The sequence below is a fragment of the Oncorhynchus nerka genome, unplaced genomic scaffold, assembly GCF_034236695.1.
Source record: "Oncorhynchus nerka isolate Pitt River unplaced genomic scaffold, Oner_Uvic_2.0 unplaced_scaffold_2675, whole genome shotgun sequence".
NCBI lineage: Eukaryota > Metazoa > Chordata > Actinopteri > Salmoniformes > Salmonidae > Oncorhynchus > Oncorhynchus nerka.
Window position 1 is genome coordinate 12,963 of NW_027038625.1, and position 21,149 is coordinate 34,111.

General features: G+C 40.7%; 1 protein-coding gene across 1 annotated transcript; it reads left to right on the top strand.

The window, feature by feature from the left end:
- Positions 1–45: 45 nt before the first annotated feature.
- LOC135567042 (sperm acrosome membrane-associated protein 4-like) lies at positions 46–15,404 on the top strand. Its single transcript, XM_065014554.1, has 3 exons — positions 46–139; positions 14,664–14,771; positions 15,185–15,404. The coding sequence occupies exons 1-3, from the start codon at positions 88–90 to the stop codon at positions 15,400–15,402; spliced, it is 378 nt and encodes a 125-aa protein (XP_064870626.1). The 5' UTR covers positions 46–87; the 3' UTR covers positions 15,403–15,404.
- The last annotated feature ends 5,745 nt before the right edge of the window (positions 15,405–21,149 follow it).

A 21,149-nucleotide genomic window follows, 5' to 3' on the forward strand; every position in this document is an offset into this window, starting at 1 on the left:
TGGTGAAAAGTTTTGTTGTTTGAGCACATAGCTAACGGTCCATAGAGGCAAGGATAGAAACACCTGCGAAACTTCTTTTTTTCAACGATGAACAGAATTATTCTCAGCATTTTCGCAGTTGGCCTGTGTTTTTCAGTTGGTAAGAAACAATTGCTTGTCTCATTTAGGTATCAATTTGATACCTAAAATAATCTTCGATATGTGTACTGAATTATTTAGACTAAACGATATTCGACAGTCCTCTTCATCCGAAGCTAAACTGTATTTTCTTGTAATAAGATACACGATACTTTATCATATCAATAGGTTAACTTTACAGCCAATTAGAAAACGTGGATGTCGTAAGAAGCCACATTTTGATCTTTTGCCCAATTATTGGCAAAATAACTGGTCTGATTGGTCAAACGACCAATTACTAGTGAAAAATATCTGAAAATCAGCTTAATTGTTTGCATTTGAAAGTTCGGATCCTCGTATCATAGAGCGGGAAAGGGGCAAATAAATAATTGTTTATCTGAAAAGTTCAATACATTAGTATTATGAAATGATCTGCTGCTATTTGTCCATGTTACAATGTTAACTGAATATGCTGATGTGTTTTTTAGTCTTTGTATTGAAAAATAATGTATAATAAGAGCTCGGATTCTTCCATAAACTGGTTACAATAAAATAATCAACAGCTTTTTGAACAGTTTTACTCATCCTACTTCATTGACGTGATGGTAATGAAGTGGCCATTATTTGAGTCTTCAATTGCCACCAATGAAACGTTTGAGATTAATATCTGAAACTGATTTAATCAATCATATTTGTCTTAGTTAAGTAGTGATTGTTGGCACGATGCGCTTCTAGAAATGGTAACATTGTAGCTACCGTAGCCCAAGCTCTTGTTCATTACTCAGTTCCATTACACGTAAGTCATTGGAGTAAGGAGTCTAATGTGCCAGTCAGTGCCGTTTATGATGGCGGACGATTTATTTTTCATGAGCATGACCTTATTTCTATTACAGCATGTTGGATGCCTGTCATTCATATTCCTTTCACCCAGTTGTATTTAACATCGATAGGTCTACGCTACTACATTTTCCCTAAACCTATCATGAGGTTGCTACAACCTAGCCTATGAAAAGTTTACGAAGTAGGAGCACACAGGTGAGAGAAATTCTTGGACAGTGACTCATGCCTGTAATCCTTAGTCCAACAGTTGGAAACGAGTATCGATTGGACAAATTCCGTTTTTTAACCCCGCTTCGTTTGTTTCCGTTGAAGAAACATGAACAGAATCGGCCAAATTAATACACCCCTAATCACGCATAAACACAGTTCACTTTAATTGTAGCCACGTATCCATTTTAGTCTGTACTCACCTTTCCCCTTCGTTTGTGGACTTCAATGAACACATCAGCTACATGTGACCTAGCAAAACTTATCCAAGCCAAACCATGTCATAACTGCTACACACAGCCTACATCGTTGTCCCCTTATTAGCTAAAGTAATGTCCTAGTTAACATAGCTAATATAACTTATACATTAGTAAACCCATTACAATCATGCAGTAATGTTGCTTTGTAGTCAGTCAGCAGTTAGCAAATGACATACCCAAATCTAACTGCCTGTAGCTCAGGACCTGAAGCAAGAATATGCACATTCTTGATACCATTTGAAAGGAAACACTTTGAAGTTAGTGTAAATGTGAAATTAATGTCAGAGAATGTAACACATTAGGATCTGGTAAAAGACAATAAAAAGGAAAAAAATGTAGTGTTTTAACTTTGAAATGCAAGCGAAAGGTCAATGTATTATTCCAGGTTAGGTGCCATTTTAATATTTGCCACTAGATGGCAGCAGTGTATGTGCAAAGTTTTAGACTGAACCATTGCACTTCTGTTCAATGTTGTATAAAGTCTTCTCAAACGTGCCTAATTGATACATTTTCAATTTCATAACTGTGCGCACTCCTCAAACAATAGCATGGTATTCTTTCACTGTATTAGCTACTGTAAATTGGACAGTGCAGTTATTTTAAGATTTTAAGCTTTCTGCCCATATCAGATATGTCTGGGAAATGTTCTTGTTACTTACAACCTAGAAGAAAAAGAAACGCACACCTATTTAGGCGAGGTGCTGGCTAGCGGAGTAAACTTCAAAATAAAAGAGCCGCACACTCTAGGAGCTCAGATGCAAAAATGTCATTACCAACGTTTCGACAGCCAAGCTGTCTTCATCAGGGTCTAATCGCAAACCCTGCGGAATGACTCGTATATAGTGTCAGAAGACACAGGTGTCTGTAATCATGGCCATGAGTGGCCTAATATCATTGTTTTATTCTCAGATATTAAAATGGCTTACAAAGAACAGCAAACAAACAACAAATGGATAGCATACGATCATAGATTCATTTTAGACTACACAAGCTTACAAACGACTACAATGGCAAAGTAACAATAATCACAAGAATGGCTTCAGATCAGTCTACATTGAGACTGAAGGGAGCAAGGGTCTTTAAGTTAAAGATCCAGGCAGTCTCTTGTTTTAACAATAAATTATCAAGGTCACCCCCTCTCCTAGGGAGGGTGACATGTTCGATGCCAATATAACGCAGAAACGAAATCGAGTGGCCTGCCTCCAAAAAGTGGGCCGCACAGTTGCGGTAAAGTAAAGTTTTTGCACCTAATGGTGCTACGATGCTCTGAGATGCGTACTTTTAATTTGCGCTTTGTTTTACCCACATCATTTTTACCACAAGTTACAAGATAAAATAACTGCCTTAGTGGAGCACGTAATAACACCTTTTGATTGGGATCGATTTCCCTGTTTGTGGGTGTTTTAAGTATCGACATTCATAAGTTCCATTGCATTGAGCACAGCCATTACACTTGTAATTTCCATCCAGTAGGGGCGCAAAGACGTTGTTCAGGAATATCTTGGTGGTAAATCAGTTTACCAATTGGTCTCTGAGATTTCTGCCCCTTGAGAATATGACCAAGGGAATGTCCAAAAACACATTACCAAGACATCGGATTTTAGAATGTGCCAATGGTTGTGAACGATTCCCTTAATTTGTTCAGAACGCTTTGAAGAGCGGGTAGTTAGAACACAAGAATGAATCTTTTTGCAAGACTGACCTTGAAAAAGGTCACGTTTTGTTTTGAATTTTCTCAATGGCAATATTAATCTGATCATTTTTGTAGCCCCTCTCCTTGAACTTTCTGTTTTTTTTGCAAATGTAGGGCAAACTATTTTTCAAGGGAAGTGGGTGACAACTATCAGCCCTCAACAAACGGTTACGATCAGTGTATAGAACATTATCTTCCCACAACTGATTTGACGCGTATCAGATTGCATAGTAAATCTCAAATGATCAGAACAGGAGTTAAGAAAAGCATGGAACGCCTGAAGCTGTTTTGCATCACCCCTCCATAGAACAAAAATATCATCAATCTACCGTTTCCAAATAATCATGTTAAGCAAGAAAACATTTTTGTTACTTACAACCTCATGCTAATCACATTAGACTACGTTAGCTCAACTGTCCCGTGGGGGGACAACTAGCTAGCTGCATTTGCTAGCTAAGTGGAACTTTATTTTCATTTTTGAAGAAATTAATTTGTTGAAACTTGTCTTTGAGTCAACTACTCAACACATTTTATGCACTGCAGTGATAGCTAGCTATCTGTAGTTTATGCTTTCAGTACTAGATTAATTATCTGATCCTTTGATTGGGTGGACATGTCAGTTCATGCTGCAAAAGCTCTGATAAATTGGGGTACGTCCCCCGGAAGTTGTCATAATTGCTGTGTAAGTCTATGGAAGAGGGTGAGAACCAAGAGCTTCCTAGGTTTTGTATTGAAGTCAATGTAACAAGAGGAGGACAGAAGCTAGCTGTCCTCTGGCAACACCATTGTGTTACCCTACAGCATGCTGTTGAGGCTACTGTAGACCATTGCAAAAATGTTTTAATTATTTGGTGACGTGAATATATTGTATAGTTTTGAGTTATCCTTTTTAGATACGTTTTACAATTATGAAATTCGATGAGGATGGTCCTCCCCTTCCTCCACTGTTCTCTACAGAATAACTTTGTTAAGAAGGGATTGCCTTTAATAAACAATGAATCCCTTTGAAAACAGCCTGTGGCATCTGAGTCAATTATGTTAGTGTCAAAATTGACTTAGTGTAAATGTAATAACTTTGGTCATAGTCAATCTAGTCTCAAACAGTTTGTAACATCACACTGGGTAAATTAAGGTTTGGTTTGGATTTATGTCCATTTGCCCACTAACGTGGGTGCGGCGATTTGCACTTCATCCAATAACATAGTGTGACAGACTTGCCTAGCAGCTCTGTTTACATAAGACCACACTTCACACATTTCTTTTAACTTGAGAAATACTGCACCGAACACCTTAGTTAGATGTGGAATTGCGCCACTAAACATCCTCGGTCAAAACTACAATTAGATTGATCTTAAATTAATTATTGGGATTTTGAGGATATTAAATAGCTATCCTACAGTGCCTACAGGGGGGCAAACATCAATAACCAAACAAGATATTGTTCAGGAAGGCTGAAATCAATTTTTGTCTTTTTCTAATGAGCAACAGAACCCATGTGCCAATCAGCCTGTTCAGTGGCTCTTAAGAGCCCCAAAGCTTGGTCTGAACATTAATACGCATCACTTGTGATTTGCATAAGGACCATTTGAATTCGCAATCATTTTCAAAAACAAAAAGTTAAATTGATTCGCACCGTTTTTATAGGGTTAGTGTTCCTACACTGCCATAGCTCCATGTTAGTGTGTGTGTTTACAGAAGACTGAGGGACCACCTGTACTAATGAGCTATCTAGCATGTTCCTGAACACCTGTGTGTAAAGGATGAAGGCTGCCAGAAAAATTTAACTGAAAAATACTGTTGGCTGCTACTGTTAGAACCAGTTAAAATTGTGTACAGTAAGTGTATTCTGCATTTGTGAAATTATTTGGAGGTGATGTGAAACTAAAGGGCTTTGTTTCTCAAACCTTATTACAATTGAGAATGGATTCGGTTTAAATTGAGTTTTTGGCTGCCAGAGCCAGTCTACCTCTGAAAATAACATGAGGTCCTTGGATCTTAAGGAGTTACAGGACCTTCAGGAGTAACGGTACCATCAGGCTCCTTAAGAGTACATCTTGGGCTAATGTAGCCCATTTTGTAAACCTGGGATGACTTGACCCTTATTGACTATATAGGACCATATGGTCAGCAGATAACAATGCTTTATAAAGGAATGTCATCAATTATTTATTTATGGTTAAATGGATAGTTAACCCAAATTACAGAATAAAATTGGTTTCCTTACCCTGTAAGCAGTCTATGGACAAGGTATGACAGCGATCCAGGCTTTAGTTTTCTTCACCTGGCCAATTTCAAATGCTTACTTTTTCCCTTTTTTTATTTTTTATTTACATTTCCTAAACACCCTAAAGTATCTGTTCACCTCAATGAAGCTAGGCTACTTATAGATTTGGATATGAAGTGGAAACGCTAATAGCGGTACCACTGACTTGCATTGGATTTGTGCTAAAAAGTTTGAGACCGTGGCCAGATCGGTAGGCCTATACTACAAAGCAGGATCGATGAGTGAGTTAGTCAGCTAAACTTGATAAACAACTCTTATTTTCTGATTAATGAAGAAAGCTGAGATGTTTAAAGTCAATTAGACCATTCCAATTTCAAGCCGGTCTTGAAAAAAAGTTAGCTGGTTTACTCATTGATCCTGCTATGTAGTAATTGGTATTTTATTAGGGATCCCGATTAGCTGCTCCCAAGGCAGCTACTCTACTCTTCCTGGGATCCAAACACATTAAGACACTTATTACACACAACAAAGGATAAAACATTACATAAACTGTCACACCACCACATCCACAACACAATGTATGATCCCACTACACAACAATATTAGTGAACGTGTGCCATTGCCAGTATGTGTGTGTCTCTTCAGTCCCCACTGTTTCAAAGTGTGGAGAAAAAATATATAATAATCTGCTTCTACTGTTTGAATCAGTTACCTGATGTGGAATAGAGTTCCATGTAGTGATGGCTCTATGTAGTACTGTGCGCCTCCCATAGTCTGTTCTGGACTTGTGGATTGTGAAGAGACCTCTGGCATGTCTTGTGAGGTATGCATGTGTGTCCGAGCTGTGTGCTTGTAGTTTAAACAGACAGCTCGGTACATTCAGCTTGTCAACACCTCGAACAAAAACAAGCTGTGATGAAGTCAATCTCTCCTCCACTTTGAGCCATGAACTTGACATGCGTGTCATTAATGCTAGTTCTCCATGTACATTTAAGGGCCAGCCGCACTACCCTGTTCTGAACCAGTCCCTCTTTGTGGCACCTGACCACACGACAGTAGTCCAGATGTGACCAAACTAGGGCTTGTAGGTCCTGCCTTGTTGACTGTGTTAAGGCAGAGCAGCGCTTTATGGACAGCCTCCTCCCCATCTTAGGGTAACCAATGCGTAATGGCTAGCTAGTTAGCGGTGGAGTGCGCTAATAGCGTTTCAGTCGGTGACATCACTCGCTCTGAGACCTTGAAGTAGTTGTTCCCCTTGCTCTGCAAGGGCTGCAGCTTGTGTGGAGCGATGGGTAACGATGCTTCGTGGGTGTCAGTTGTTGTGTGCAGAGGGTCCCTGGTTTGAGCCCAGGTAGGGGTGAGGAGAGGGACTGAAGCTATACATTTAGATTAGCTACTGTTGTATCATGTTTTGACCATGATAGTTTACAATCCAGGATTACTCCAAGCAGTTTAATCTCAATTTGCTCAATTGCCACATTATGAATTACAATATTTAGTTGAGTTTTAGTTCATGTCCCAAATACAATGCTGTAAGTTTATTCATATTTAGGACTAATATATTCCTTGCCACCCACTCTAAATGTTGTAGTAGCTGACATATACAGTGTTTATTTTTATTGAACCTGGTTTATATTAGTTGAGTATCTGGAACATCAGCATTTGTGGATTTGATTACAGGCTCAATGTCCAGAAACAAAACTTTCTTCTGAAACTCCAGCTACAACAGTCATTTACAACATTAACAATGTCTACACTGTATTTCTGATCAAGAGATGTTATTTAAATGGACAAAAAAAGCTATTTTTTCTTTCAAACAAGAACATTTCTAAGTGACCCCAAACTTTTGTGTATAGGACAAAACACACCACAAGGCACAACACTACATAAAGAGACCTAAGACAACATAGCAAGGCAGCAACATATGGTAGCAGCACAAAACATGGTACAAACATTGGGCACAGACAGCACAAAGGGCAAGAAGGTTGAGTCATCTGAAAAGTAAGGGGCCTAAACAGCTGCCCCGGGGAATTTCTGATTCTACCTGGAGTATGTTGGAGTGGGTTCCATTAAAGAACACCAGCTGTGTTCTGTTAGACAGGTAAATCTATCCACAATATAGCAGGGGGTGTAACGCTATAACAGGATTTTCAGGCAGCAGTCATTTGTGTAAGTTCTATGCTTGTTGAATGACCTTCCCTATAAGTGGAAGTTTTCTAAGGGTTGATAACGGGCTGATTGGTCGGATATTTGAGCCAGTTAAGGGGGCTTTACTATTCTTGGGTAGCGGAAATTCTTTAACTACTCTCCAGGCCTGAAGGCGCACACTTTCTAGTAGGCTTAGATTGAAGATATGGCAACTAGGAGTGGCAATATCGTCCGCTATTATCCTCAGTAATTTTCCATTCAAGTTCAGACCCTGGTGGCTTGTAGTATATCCTAATCTTACTAGATTTGCGCACACTGTACATAGATTTTCTATTGTGTTATTGACTACGTTTGTTTACCCCATGTGGAACTGTTTTTGTCGCTTTGCTTTATCTTGGCCAGGTCAGTTGTAAATGAGAACTTGTTTTCAACTGGCCTACCTGGTTAAATAAAGGTGAAATAAAATTAATTGTAAAAATCCCTCCGGTAAAGAATAACATGTATTGCTAACAGGCTAAGGAAACTTCATAATTTGGGTGAACTATACCTTTAATTTGCCATGTGACTCTTATTCCTAACTTTGTGGCTCTTGTACTATTTTATTTTCGGTGAATTCATTCCACCCTATTTGATGTTTAGGGTTGGTATGTGTGGTTTGTCAAACCCTTAGGCACAGATCCAGGCATACTAGACTCGCCTAGATTGCGTGTCAGAACCTGTCCACATTATGCATCTGATTTGCCGTTTTTGTGTGACCCATAGTTTTAAATACCTTAGTTCCACGAAGCATGCCTTTGTCCCAGCTCGGGTTTCAAACCACACCCTTACTATAGGATTTTCTGCAATCATCTACCTTGACTGAGTTCTTCCTGAATTGTGACTATGTACGAATCAAAATGACACAATTTCTGGCCTCATTCCTCATGATTTTTACCAAATATTTTCAGAACATGATTTCATACATTTGCATAGGTTCCCCTGAAGTTTTTTTGTCGGTGAAACTAAGACCGTATGAGAATGTAATGTTGCTCGCTTACTCTTTTGGCTCAGTGTTTTTCAGTGTAATACTCTGGGGTGTATTCACTAGAAAACAAATGGGAGGGGCCTACCTGAATTTGTGCAATAGAAACTAGTTTTGCAAATGTTGATACCTTTATCTGAATCCCACAGTTCTTACCTTTCTAACAGTACTAAGGATGTGTTTGTAGGACTTTTGTAAAAACTTAAATGTACTTTGAGGGCAGTATACAATATGTATAGTTTAGAAAATGCCACCAGATGGTGTCAGAGTAAAAGGTTTAACCTTTCAGGGACATGGTGTAGAACTAGTGTGCATTGCTGACACCCTCAAGGTAAAACATTTTACTTGACTACGGGAATTATGGTACACTATGAACACAACAGTATGTGGATACCCTTTTGAAATTAGTGGACTTGGCTATTTTAGCCACACCATTGCAGACGGGTGTATAAATCAATCACACAGCCACACAATCTCCATAGACAAACATTGGCAGTTGAATGGCCTTACTGAAGAGCTCAGTGACTTTCAACGTGGCACCGTCGTAGGATGCCATCTTAAACTGTAAAGTTTGGTGGCGGAGGAATAATGGTCTGGGGCTGTTTTTCATGGTTCGGACCCCTTAGTTTCAGTGAAGGAAAATCTAATGCTACAGCATACAATGCCATTCTTGACGATTCTGTGCTACCAACTTTAGCAACAGTTCGGGGAAGGCCCTTTCCTGTTTCAGCATGACAATTCCCCCGTGCACAAAGCGAGGGCCATACAGAACTGTCGATCGGTGTGGAAGAACTTGACTGGCCTGCAGAGCCCTGACCCCAACCCCATCGAACACCTTTGGGATGAATTTGAACGCCAACTGTAAGCAGGCCTAATCACCCAACATCCGTACTCGACTTCACTAATACTCTTGTGGCTGAATGGAAGCAAGTCCCCGCAGCAATGTTCCAACATCTAGTGGAAACCCTTTCCAGAAGATTAGAGGCTGTTGTAGCAGCAACGGTTGACCAACTCCATATTAATGCCCCTTATTTTGGAAGTATGTGTTTGAGCAGGTGTCAACTATGAAAATAGTCGCACACTCCATATATAAACTCCCAGTAATTTATTGGGTATTTAAATACTTTTGCTAATGTAGTGTAACCTTTTTTTTTAGAGAACATTTAGGGGAAACAGAAATTGGGAAAGGCAAACAATACTAAATACTTTGGCTTTTGCTCGGCTTTACTGAACACAGGTTGGAATGAACATTGGAATAGTTCCAGACTTTATTTGTAAAGGATTTTAGGCTTAAGCAAATGTTTTGTGTACTATATGTCCAGATTATTTAAATAAGATGAGACTTGCTCAGTTGAGACACCATTAGACCACTTAAAATGAATAGAATCCTCACATCCATAAAGCCACTGTCCTCCCCTTCTCAATTGTTTTGTTGCACCGTACATCATGGTGGGCCTTAGAACTGGGAGATGCGTAACCAATTGTCCTGAATAACCTGATCGGTTATTTTACGGAATCCTGATCTACCTTTTCGTTCACTATAATTCAATGCACAATGTTTGTTGAAAGCCTTGATCTGCCTGGTCAAGGCTCTAGATTACGACACACCATGGGAGTCTCATCAGGCAACATTGTCATCAGGTGGACAACTTTGGTACTCATGTTAGAAATCTATCAAGTCTGTTTTGCTAATTTATAAGCCTGATGAGATGAGGATCTGCAAATGTAGTGTTTTTGTACAATGACGTGAGAAGCGCATGTCCAACAGTAACACAGGGAGAATGTTTCCTTATGCTACCAGTTTACTTTAGGCAACTTTGTCAAGATGGAATTTGTCTGTTTTCACAGAATGTTGCCTTGCATCCAGTGGTGGAAAAAGTACCCAGTTGTCATACTGTAATTTTACTCAAGTAATAGAAAATGACTCGCGTGACACACCCAGTAAAATACTACTTGAGTAAAAGTATTTGATTGTAAATCTACGTAAGTATCAAAAGTAAATGTTTTTGTTAAAGTATAAATCATTTCAAGTTCCTTTTTTATATTAAGAAAACAAGACAGTAAGGGGCACACCAACACAGATGTAATTTACAAATTAAGAATGTGTCTTTAGTGAGTCCGCCAGATCAGAGGCAGTAAGGGATGACCAGGAATGTTCCCTTTTTAAGTGCGTGAATGGACCATTTCTGTCCTGCTAAGCATTCAATATGTAACATACTTTTGGCTGTCAGGGATCATGTATGGAATAAAAAGTACATTTTCTTTAGGATTGTAGTAAAGTAAGTTTTCAAATATAAATGAAGTACAGATACCCCAAAAATACAACTTAGTACTTTACACCGCTGCTTACGTAAAAACTCCTTACAGAACATAAACACCCGACAATATACAAAAACATAAATAGGGCTGAGGACTGTACAGGGCACTATACAACTGATTATCAGGTCTGTTTTGTTGGCTTGGTAGTTCGAATGGAATCCATGCAATACTGCATAGGCCCACAAGGAGTTTTCTTTCGGATTGGGGAATTTAAGATGCTTGAATGTTGCTACAGGCCAATAAAATTCCCCATGACTATTTTGTGACATGGTAGTCTTGTGTATTTATCAGTCTGCCTTACACTTTGTCCATGTAATAATAATTTGCCTTATATGGTATAACACAAACCATATTGTTTCTAATAATGTACGTCCTAAACATATAGTATGTCCAGTCTGCCTTAAAGTATAACCTTTTGACAGTCATAGGCCACTTTTTTTTTTGTGCATTTTTTAGGGTGAGTTGTATGAGCAACTGTTTATTCATACTCAATGTTCACTGTCCTCTTAAAAGGCAACAATGGTGGAGACAATTATTAAGATGTTGCCTGTGTGGTGAACATTCCCCATGATGACGAATATAGAATCAGACGACCATTATGGTGACGTGAGTCATATGGGAACTGACGGAGTCTCCCCATGCTCTTGCGTGTCCGAACAAGGCTTGTGTGCTCATCCTTAACCCCCTCATTGCTTCGGTAAATGACCTGTTGTGGCAGGAATGCAACCAACTGTAAGCCTAGGGGTAGTTGTGTTTGCGCAACCTGACTGTCTCCTGTTCTTGTGAGGTGGTGACCGATTGGTGGGGCGATGGGAGAGACTGGGTAACTGGTTTGACTGGATTTGTGAAGGGTAATGTAAAGGTGCGGCCCCAAGACTAACAGAAACATTCATGTAGGCCCGTACGTTACTATGCACAGTATGGCAACCTTGTTTGGTGTGCTTCCAGGAGCTGAGCCTGTAGGTTGTTGTACATACTGTAGTGGTAGGGGAATTAGCATTCTCATTGAGGACAATTTATTGTGTTTGTGTTTCCCAGACACATTTAAGTCTAGTCTTGAACTAAAAAGCATGGTCAAAATAGCTTTGTAGTCCAGGACTAAGCTTGATTTGTGTCTGGGGAAACCGTCACTTAGTCTGAGTTTACACAGGCAGTCCAACTCTGCTCTTTAGAACAATTATTGTCAAAAGAGCTGCTCTGATTGGTCAGAAGACCAATAAGTGGGAAAAAAAATCAGCATTTGGCTGCTTTTAGGTCAAAGCATTAAGTGGGAAGGTTGACAAGTGGAAGTTTACTTGTGCGCTTACATCTGTCCCGTCTGCCTTCTCTGGGTATTCCCTCAAGGATGTCTTGTCGGAACGACACCTTATTTCATATTTGAACCTAAAGAATGGAATTCAAACAATGATTGAATGATCAGCTCAAATGGCAATAAGATGTTTTGATACAGTGAGTGGCTTTAAAGTTGGATAAAAGCTGAATCAATGTCTGCAAGGTCACAATGATACTTTGTCATGTAGTGCATCAAAGACCGTGGACACCTGCTTGTCGAACATGTCATTCCAAAACCATGGGCATAAATATAGAGTTGGTCCCCCCCCCCCTCCTTGCTGCTATAATTTGAGAAGGCTTTCCACTAGATGTTGGAACATTGCTGTGGGAACTTGCTTCCATTCAGCCAGGAGCATTACTGAGGTCAGGCACTGATGTTGGGCGACTAGGCCTGGCTCGCAGTCGGCGTTCCAATTCATCCCAAAGGTGATCAATGGGGTTGAGGCAGGTCTCTGTGCAGACCAGAAGTTCTTTCACACCGATCTCGACAAACCATTTGTGTATGGACCTCAATTTATTCACAGGGGCATTGTCATGCTGAAAAAGGAAAGGGGCTTCCCCGAACTGTTGCCACAAAGTTGGAAGCACACTCATCTAGAATGTCATTGTACACTGTAGCGTTAAGATTTCCTTTCATTGGAACTAAGGGGCCAAGCTCAAACAATAAAGCATCCCCAGATCATTATTCCTCCTTCCACCAAACTTTACAGTTTGCACTATGCATTGGGGCAGATGGTTCTCCTGGCAGCCACCAAACCCAGATTTGTCAATCGGCCTGCCAGATGGTGAAGAGCATTCTCTGGAGTGATGAATCACGTTTCCACTCGAGTCCAATGGTGCTGAGCTTTACACCACACCAACTAACGCTTGGCGTTGCATGGTGATCTTCAGGTGTGTGCGGCTGCTAGACCTTGCAAACCAATTTCTTGAAGCTCCCGACGAACGTTTATTGTGCTGACGTTGCTTCGAGGCAATTTGGAACTTGGTAGTGAGCATTGCAACAGACAGACTATTTTACGTGCTTCAGCACTTGGGGTTCCCATTCTGTGAGCTTTATGTGGCCTACCACTTCACGGCTGAGAAGTTATTGCCCCTAGACGTTTCAACTTCACAACAACCGCACTTGCAGCTCTAACAGGGCAGAAATGACAAACTGACTTGTTAAGGTGGCATCCTATGACAGTGCTACTTTTTTTTTTTTTACACCTTTATTTTACTAGGCAAGTCAGTTAAGAACAAATTCTTATTTTCAATGACGGACCTAGGAACAGTGGGTTAACTGCCTGTTCAGGGCAGAACGACAGATTTGTACCTTGTCAGCTCGGGGATTCGAACTTGCAACCTTCGGTTACTAGTCCAACGCTCTAACCACTAGGCTACCCTGCCGCCCCATTAAGTCACTGAGCTCTTCAGTAAGGCCATTCTACTGCCAATGTTTGTCTATGGAGATTGCATGGCGGCAGTGCTCGCTTTTATACACCTGTCAGCAATGGGTGTGGCTGAAATGACCGATTCCACTAATTGGGTGTACACATACTTTTTGTGTGTATATATTGTGTGGAACATGACACCAAGCAGTTGAGTCATCTGGTTGATTGTGGAGATCCACTCACATTCAATGGAAGTTTGGTGGGGTTTTTTTATGATCAGGAGTGGCACTTTGTAACCAGAGTCTGAACTCATCTGCGATGGGGTAACCGAAACCAGTGTTTCAGGGGGGGAGCAGGCTTCTGAATAGTGCTTTTACAACTTTTTCTAAGCAACCCAACGTTCCTTGGTTCAATCAAATTGCTTAAATTATTTTTGTCCACTAGACATTGATAATTGAAGGTCATACCATGTTTTCCTGCTTTCATGGAAAGGCATACATTTTTTTGGTTGACGTGCACACACTGGTATATACGTACACTGTTTTGTTTACTTTGTCACATGACTTGATGGCCAGGTTTTGAACTCCTAAGGTACTGCGTGTTTCTGGGAGGGTTATTTGAATAAGTCAACTTGCTCAGGGACTTGCAACTAATTGGTTGAATTCATGGTTGTTGCGGTCATTCAGTTAACTCTGTAGTTTCCGGCAGACCATTCCTCTGCCCCCTAAAACAACTAAACTACTTGTTTATAAAAGTAGGGTAGTTCCCTGACCCGATTTTGCTCTGTTTTGGAGTGGCGCTTACTGGGAAGCAGCCATTTTGTCTGTCCCCATCAAAAGCTACAGAACTTTGTTTTGAGTAGTGAACAAATATTCAAACAACCATGCCCTTCTATGATTAACCATAATGGTACCTACGCAGGTTGGGCCCTTCATCCACTGAAGTGAACAAAACCGGGAGAGAGTTGACGACTAAACCGCTGTTTGGCCCATGTTAAGACTGTCTCAATGATGTAGGATTGCATCAACACGCGTTAGGTCATCTACAAGAATGTTTCCTTGAACATGATGATTTTTAGAATGGCATGGCAATGTATTGCTTGGTTTTTATTTCTCCTGCTTTCTCATCCCAGGCCAGGCTCTGCAGTGCTTCAACTGTGAGCTCTGCATCTTCAACTTGTTCCAGACCAAAGTCACCTGCGGCGCTGACGAGCAATGTTTCACCGGTGTCGGAAAAGCAGGTAAGGACCAAAGGACTGGCTGACACAGATCATTGGTGTCTTACATTGTAATCATTTAGCAGATGCTCTTATCCAGCGCGACTTAGTGCGTTCAACATCCATATAGCAGTCATTGCAAGTAAGGGCTTTCCTCAATAAGTAGCTTACAGTATCGAAATTGGTAAAAAGACAAGTGCAAGTTTGCTACAAAGACCAGTACAACAGTACATTTTATTGAACAAGGAAGGAAGACAACCTGCAACCATCCCTTTGCAGATGCTAAAATTTCACTTGTCAGCTTTCTGCCTTGGGGCAAAAAGCTTATGGAAAACCTCTTACGATTCCTAGTTTGTTGGTTTATGCGCCGCTTGCACGACGATGCCCAAGTAATTAAGTCAAGAGGCACCACATTATTTATGTCTTTTCATCTACAGCTCAGGTGTTGGACATCAAGACAAAAGGCTGCCTGAAAATGAACGACTGCAACAAGGTGTCTACAACCAAGTTCCCTTCCATTTCCAACGTCACAGTCTACAGCGTAAACAAGACCTGCTGTAGCTCGGACCTGTGTAACGCTGCCCCGGGCCAGCCCCGAATGAGAATCCTGCACCTGGCCCTCGCCACCACCTTCATGACCAAAGTCCTAGTGTAAGGGGGGGCCCTCTGGCCTATACATGTACAGAGGTTGATACGCATGTAGGTTGATGGTTCACACATGCCAACATTAGCAGCAATCTGTCCATGTATAGAAGTCCTGCATTATCTTATATAATTTAGGCCAAGGAGGAAACATTTAGTGTATCATACCATCTAAACTTCAATTATTTCCACTAAAAAATTAGATTTGTCCTTGATGCCTCTGGAAATCTCTAAATTAGGTTTATTGCTCACTTGGAAATGCAGTCAGATTAGCTTTTCCCTGACCCTCATTCCGTTGCACTTACACACCACGAAAAACACTCAATTAAATGGAATGCTCACATACAATAGGCAACTTTTCATCAACTTAATTGAGCAGATGTCTTCTGGCACTTTATTAGGATGAAGCGCTTCAGTCATTATACTGTATAACCAATGAATGTGTATACTGACTGATTCATTCATCTTCAATAGGGAGCTCCGCTAACAAAGACAATATTTACCAACTTTGGTGTTGGTTATACCTGCTTGTACAGTAGGTGTCATGGGTGATGGACTGCATTCAGTGTTGTCCCAATTGCCATGCTCTATTATACAGTATCCCTGAGGCCAATGTATACATTAAAGGTTAAGTACATGCCATTTCAGTCCATGTTAATTTCAGATGAATGCTAATTTCAAACCACTATTTCAATTTGATATTCAATGTTAATGAGCCGATTATTCAGCCACTTGGTGTTGGGGAGCTCCACTGATCACCCAAATTACAATTAATAATGCAATTGCTCTATGACCATGTTTCCCCATTGATGACCTAGACCAAAGGAGGGCCAGTTGCTAAACTAGTCTCTGTCCCTAGAGAGGGCAAACAATGTGGTTAATCTGATCGGGAATTGTATCTTTGTCCACCCTGCATATTCCTTTTTGCCTAAAGTAATACTTGTATTTGTATGGCAATATTAGAATGTAGGTGTAGATAATTAAATCAAGCTTTTATAAATGCTATTTTTATTAATAGGATTTTCTAGGTTAATTAGAAATGTTAAACTTACTTGTTTAGGAAGAACTGTGTACTAACTGTAAATGGCTTGACTGGTTAGCTAAATATGAAACATTTTATTTTGAAAACCTATTTTTAAACTGTAAATGTGTATACTGTACGTGATTGCTGGGTGACTGCAAAAATAAATGATTAAAGCTTTTACAAAATCCCTCACCACCTTAGTTCTTTGCTTTTGTCTATCGGCGTCATGACTTTTATCCACGCCCAAACAAACCCTTCACGCCAGTTCTGTGTAACAGCTGGCGGGAAGTGCACTAAACCTTTCATATTTCTATTTTAACACTCGTTACATTTGAAAGTATGAAAACTAATTCCACTATTTTGATCCTACACCAGGTTGACGCCCTAGGATGGGACACTACCATTTAACACACCCTGTAACTCTTCTGCAGTAAAATCTCATAAACCCAAGTACTTCTCTGCAGCTGCCACAACTTTTCTCTGATTTACATTCCATTTCTGCAGTACAGTTAACCATGCCAATGGACGCTAAAAAGCCAACCTTCCTGAAGCATATTTCATTTGGGCAAAAGTTTACTAGCCTCTTAGGAACCCTCACCCTTGACCCATCTTCCTGTACTTCACTGTCTCAGCAAACACCTTCTGTACAAATCTGACCCTGGCAACCTCCACCTGCTTCTCTTGCACTTCTGATCCCCAGCATGGGCCCCCATACAGTTAACACACACGGCTTCTTTCACCAATACTTCATAATACCTTGTCCCATACCCTCCTGCACACTTCTCACATCTAGGACTCTCCCTCCTACACACTCCTGAAACAACCATACGCTTGGCACCTGAAACACTCACTGGCAGGTGTCAAACACTGGGAACCTTCAATATTAGTTGATCCAGCTTCACCCTCACAGCTACCACAGTAATCATTCACTCCTTTCAATGGCACCCTGTTCATGAGAGCAAAGCGAGAACAGGTCTCATTTGCGTGGCGCCTGCTCCCTCTGGAAGGAAGAAAAAATCCACTTCAGGTTACCTTCACCAATTCATCCGCACCCAACCTGAAACCACATATAGTCCAGCCAAAAGTGGTGCACCTTCTCCAAAAATCACTCCTACTGTACCAGATTCATCTTTACCATGACCATCGGTGCAAGGCTCGCGCTCCGAGATCTTCACCACACCTGCCCAACACAGGTAATTCATCTTCACTCTTGAAAGTGTATTTTAATGCAAAGGGGTCTATCCTATCAGAAGGGGATAGAGTCCTTTACTCAGGACTAACATTTGGGCATCAGTGAGAGACCCTGGTGATATGTTGATCACTGAATATTATTGTTGCGGTTCTGACTGAACTTCCTCAGGTGGCCTGGAGGTGGATTGATGAGCCTGCTATTCGAAATAAAAACAGAGATGCTATTGCGTGCCACTGCATTGAAGCCAACCATGGCTCACCTTCCTCCCCTCCTTCGCTTTGTAGCCATAGAACACAGCCAAATTACACCAAGAGGTGGTGACATGGTACGTTAACTAAAACAGAGACATTCTGGCAGTACTGCTTAGACACTGGATTCAAAAGGGGCTAAACAATTATTTTCACTGTCCTCGTTTCTATAATGTTACGTTGATTTTTAGGGTCTGTATCTCCGGATTCACTGGCAAATATAATCTATGTATTGTAATGACCTGACTAGATCATAAATGAACAATTGTCCAGACAGAGGCTTGAGTTTTCGAATTGACATGTCGGACCCCGCGAACACCGGGTACTGGTCAGTACAACACAACCACCTCCTAGCCTAGCACATAACAGCGGGTCGCTACAGTATATTTTGACATGTTTTATTGATTAACGAGATGCAGCTTATTGTTTTACCATAATTTGCCATTTACTTTGAAACACTATCATTATACTTTATATTTTACATTGTTGTGTCTCAATGGGCTATAAATAAGAGTTAAGCGCAATGGTCAGGTCACTGAGGAAGACCTCAGTTTGACGTCGAAACGTTAGTCACCTGTTCGCGTCCTGTACGATGGATGAAAGTGACCATAAAGAAATCAATATCTGCCTTTGCCAGGTACGCTGCTACTTAATATTTGAATTGAGTTGTTTTTTGTAACTGTTGGATGAGAAAGTGCATGCACTGCAGCCTCAATTAGCCTAGCTAGCTAACGTTAGCTAAGCTTAACTAGCTTCTCCCGGTTTGATGCAGTCAAGACAGGTTCTTCGTAATCATATTTGCTGATAAATAACATATGACAGCTATTAGTCTACTATAGCGCGAATCGGCTTGGTTGGTTGCTGTCTCTCCCTCCCTCCTCCTCTCCATGTCACTTGCTCAGAGTACAGACCCTCCCCGCCTGCTTAGAGCGCCGCCTCTCCCTCGTGATTTATCAGCTCCGGTTAATAAAGTAGCTTTAAAAAATAAAAATAAACTTTTCTGCTGCTTTCTACACTTGGATCGGATCTGGATCCGACCAAGTCTCTACGAAATGGGTCTAGTTGTCCTCAATTCCATTTGGAACTGGTCTCTATATTTAAAATAATAATAATTTATGCGCATCGGGTCCGGGTGGGAAATCCCCAGGTACATGTCGGAACAGGTCCAACTTTTTGGAACCGTAAGTACCTCTAGTTAAAATACAATCAGCTTTTATGACGTTGATAATGATACCACCTATCCGTGCATTAATTCTCTGAAGTTGCTGAAATAAATACATTACATTTCTCCACTCCTGTTCGGAGTACACATTTACATGGTGTATTATTTTACTGTAAGAAATGCTTAATTCATATTAGACTATGTAGGAGGTTGTAGACCTACAGTAATTTCAGTGAGGCTACTATTCCATTTAACCCATCTGAACAGTAGGCTACAGTTCCCTCGTTTGACGTGCCATATTTGATGCCCCAGTGTTTGAGTAGAGGGGTTGGCTGTTTAGCAACAAATCGATGCCTTCGCAACTATGGGGTTGCAAAACAGACGGGGTTGGCTTAGATTGTTGACAACATGTAAACTATATTTCGTCTCCTATGTTTTCTCTCAATGAGCTCTTGTTTTCTCTCAAGTACACTGTTATGGTTGTTGGTCAGCTAGCTAGGGTATTTTTTTTGCCATATTAGCATAGACATGACATCATCCTAACTGACCTAAAACAGGGAATTTTTACTAGGTTTAAATGTCAGGAATTGTGAAAAACAGAGTTTAAATGTATTTAGCTAAGGTGTATGTAAACTTCAGACTAACTGTATATCCACAGTAAAATTAATCCTATATCGACATAACCTGAAAAGGCTGCTCAACAAGGAAGAAGCCACTGCTCCAAAACAGCCATAAAAAAGCCAGTCTACGGTTTGCAAACTGCACATGGGGACAAAGATCATACTTTTGGAGAAATGTCCTCTGGTCTGATGAAACAAAAATAGAACTGTTTGGCTATAATGACCATCGTTATGTTTGGAGGAAAAAGGGGGATGCTTGCAAGCTGAAGAACACCATCCCAACCGTGAAGCACGGCCGTGGCAGCATCATGTTGTGGGGGTGCATTGCTGCAGGAGGGACTGGTGCACTTCACAAAATAGATGGCAACATGAGGATAGAAAATGATGTGGATATATTGAAGCAACATCTCAAGACATCAGTCAGGAAGTTAAAGCTTGGTCACAAATGGGTCTTCCAAATGGACAATGACCTCAAGCATACTTCCAAAGTTGTGGCAAAATGGCTTAAGGACAACAAAGTCATGGTATTGGATTGACCATCACAAAGCCAATGACCTCAATCCCATAGAAAATCTGTGGGCAGAGCTGAAAATGAGTGTGTGAGCAAGGAGGCCTACAAACCTGACTCAGTTACACCAGCTCTGTCAGGAGGAAAGGACCAAAATTCACCCAACTTAATGTGGGAAGCTTGTGGAAGGCTAAGTTAACCAAGTTAACCAATTTAAAGGCAATGCTACCAAATACTAATTGAGTGTATGTAAACTTCTGACCCACTGGGAATGTGATTATCATGTAAGGCTATCAGTGACATACCATTAAAAAAAATGAGAAAATGCAACATAACTTAGCATGGAAATAGCTGTTTTATCATTCAGCCTACAATAGCAGCCAATGAGTGAGTGGTGTTCAATGTAGGCCTACATTCCATGAGACTTACAGGGCTTGACGTTAACCCGTTTCTCCACTTGTCATTCAAACAAGGAGGTGGCTGAAAATGTGTTTGATGCAAGAAAACACTTTACAAAATAAAATTCATCATTATTCCCATACCGTTATTACTGAGAAGACAAAATTATGCTACCCTCTGCCTATTGGCTACTTAGCTTATTCAAGCCTGTCTCAAAATACAACACTGCCCCTTTAAGACAAAAATAAATATATTTTCAAAGATGACTAGAAATGCACGTTTTGTGCTCTTGTATGAAGCAATCACTCCCCCATTTCTGACTACAGATGATCTAACACTGGGCTAATAACTCCCTAACTAGCAAAGGATATGAACAAAATGACAAATGTGCACACATTGCCTGGGAGGGCATAGGCCCAGCCACTCAGAATGAGTTTTTCCCACAAAAGAGCTTTATTAAAGACAGAGATACTCCTCAGTTTCATCATCTGTCCAGGTGGCTGGTCTCAGACAAACCCGCAGGTGAAGAAGCCAGATGTGGAGGTCCTGGGTTAGCGATGGTCTATTTGTGGTCTGCGTTGGTGAGGCCAGTTGGGCGTACTGCCCA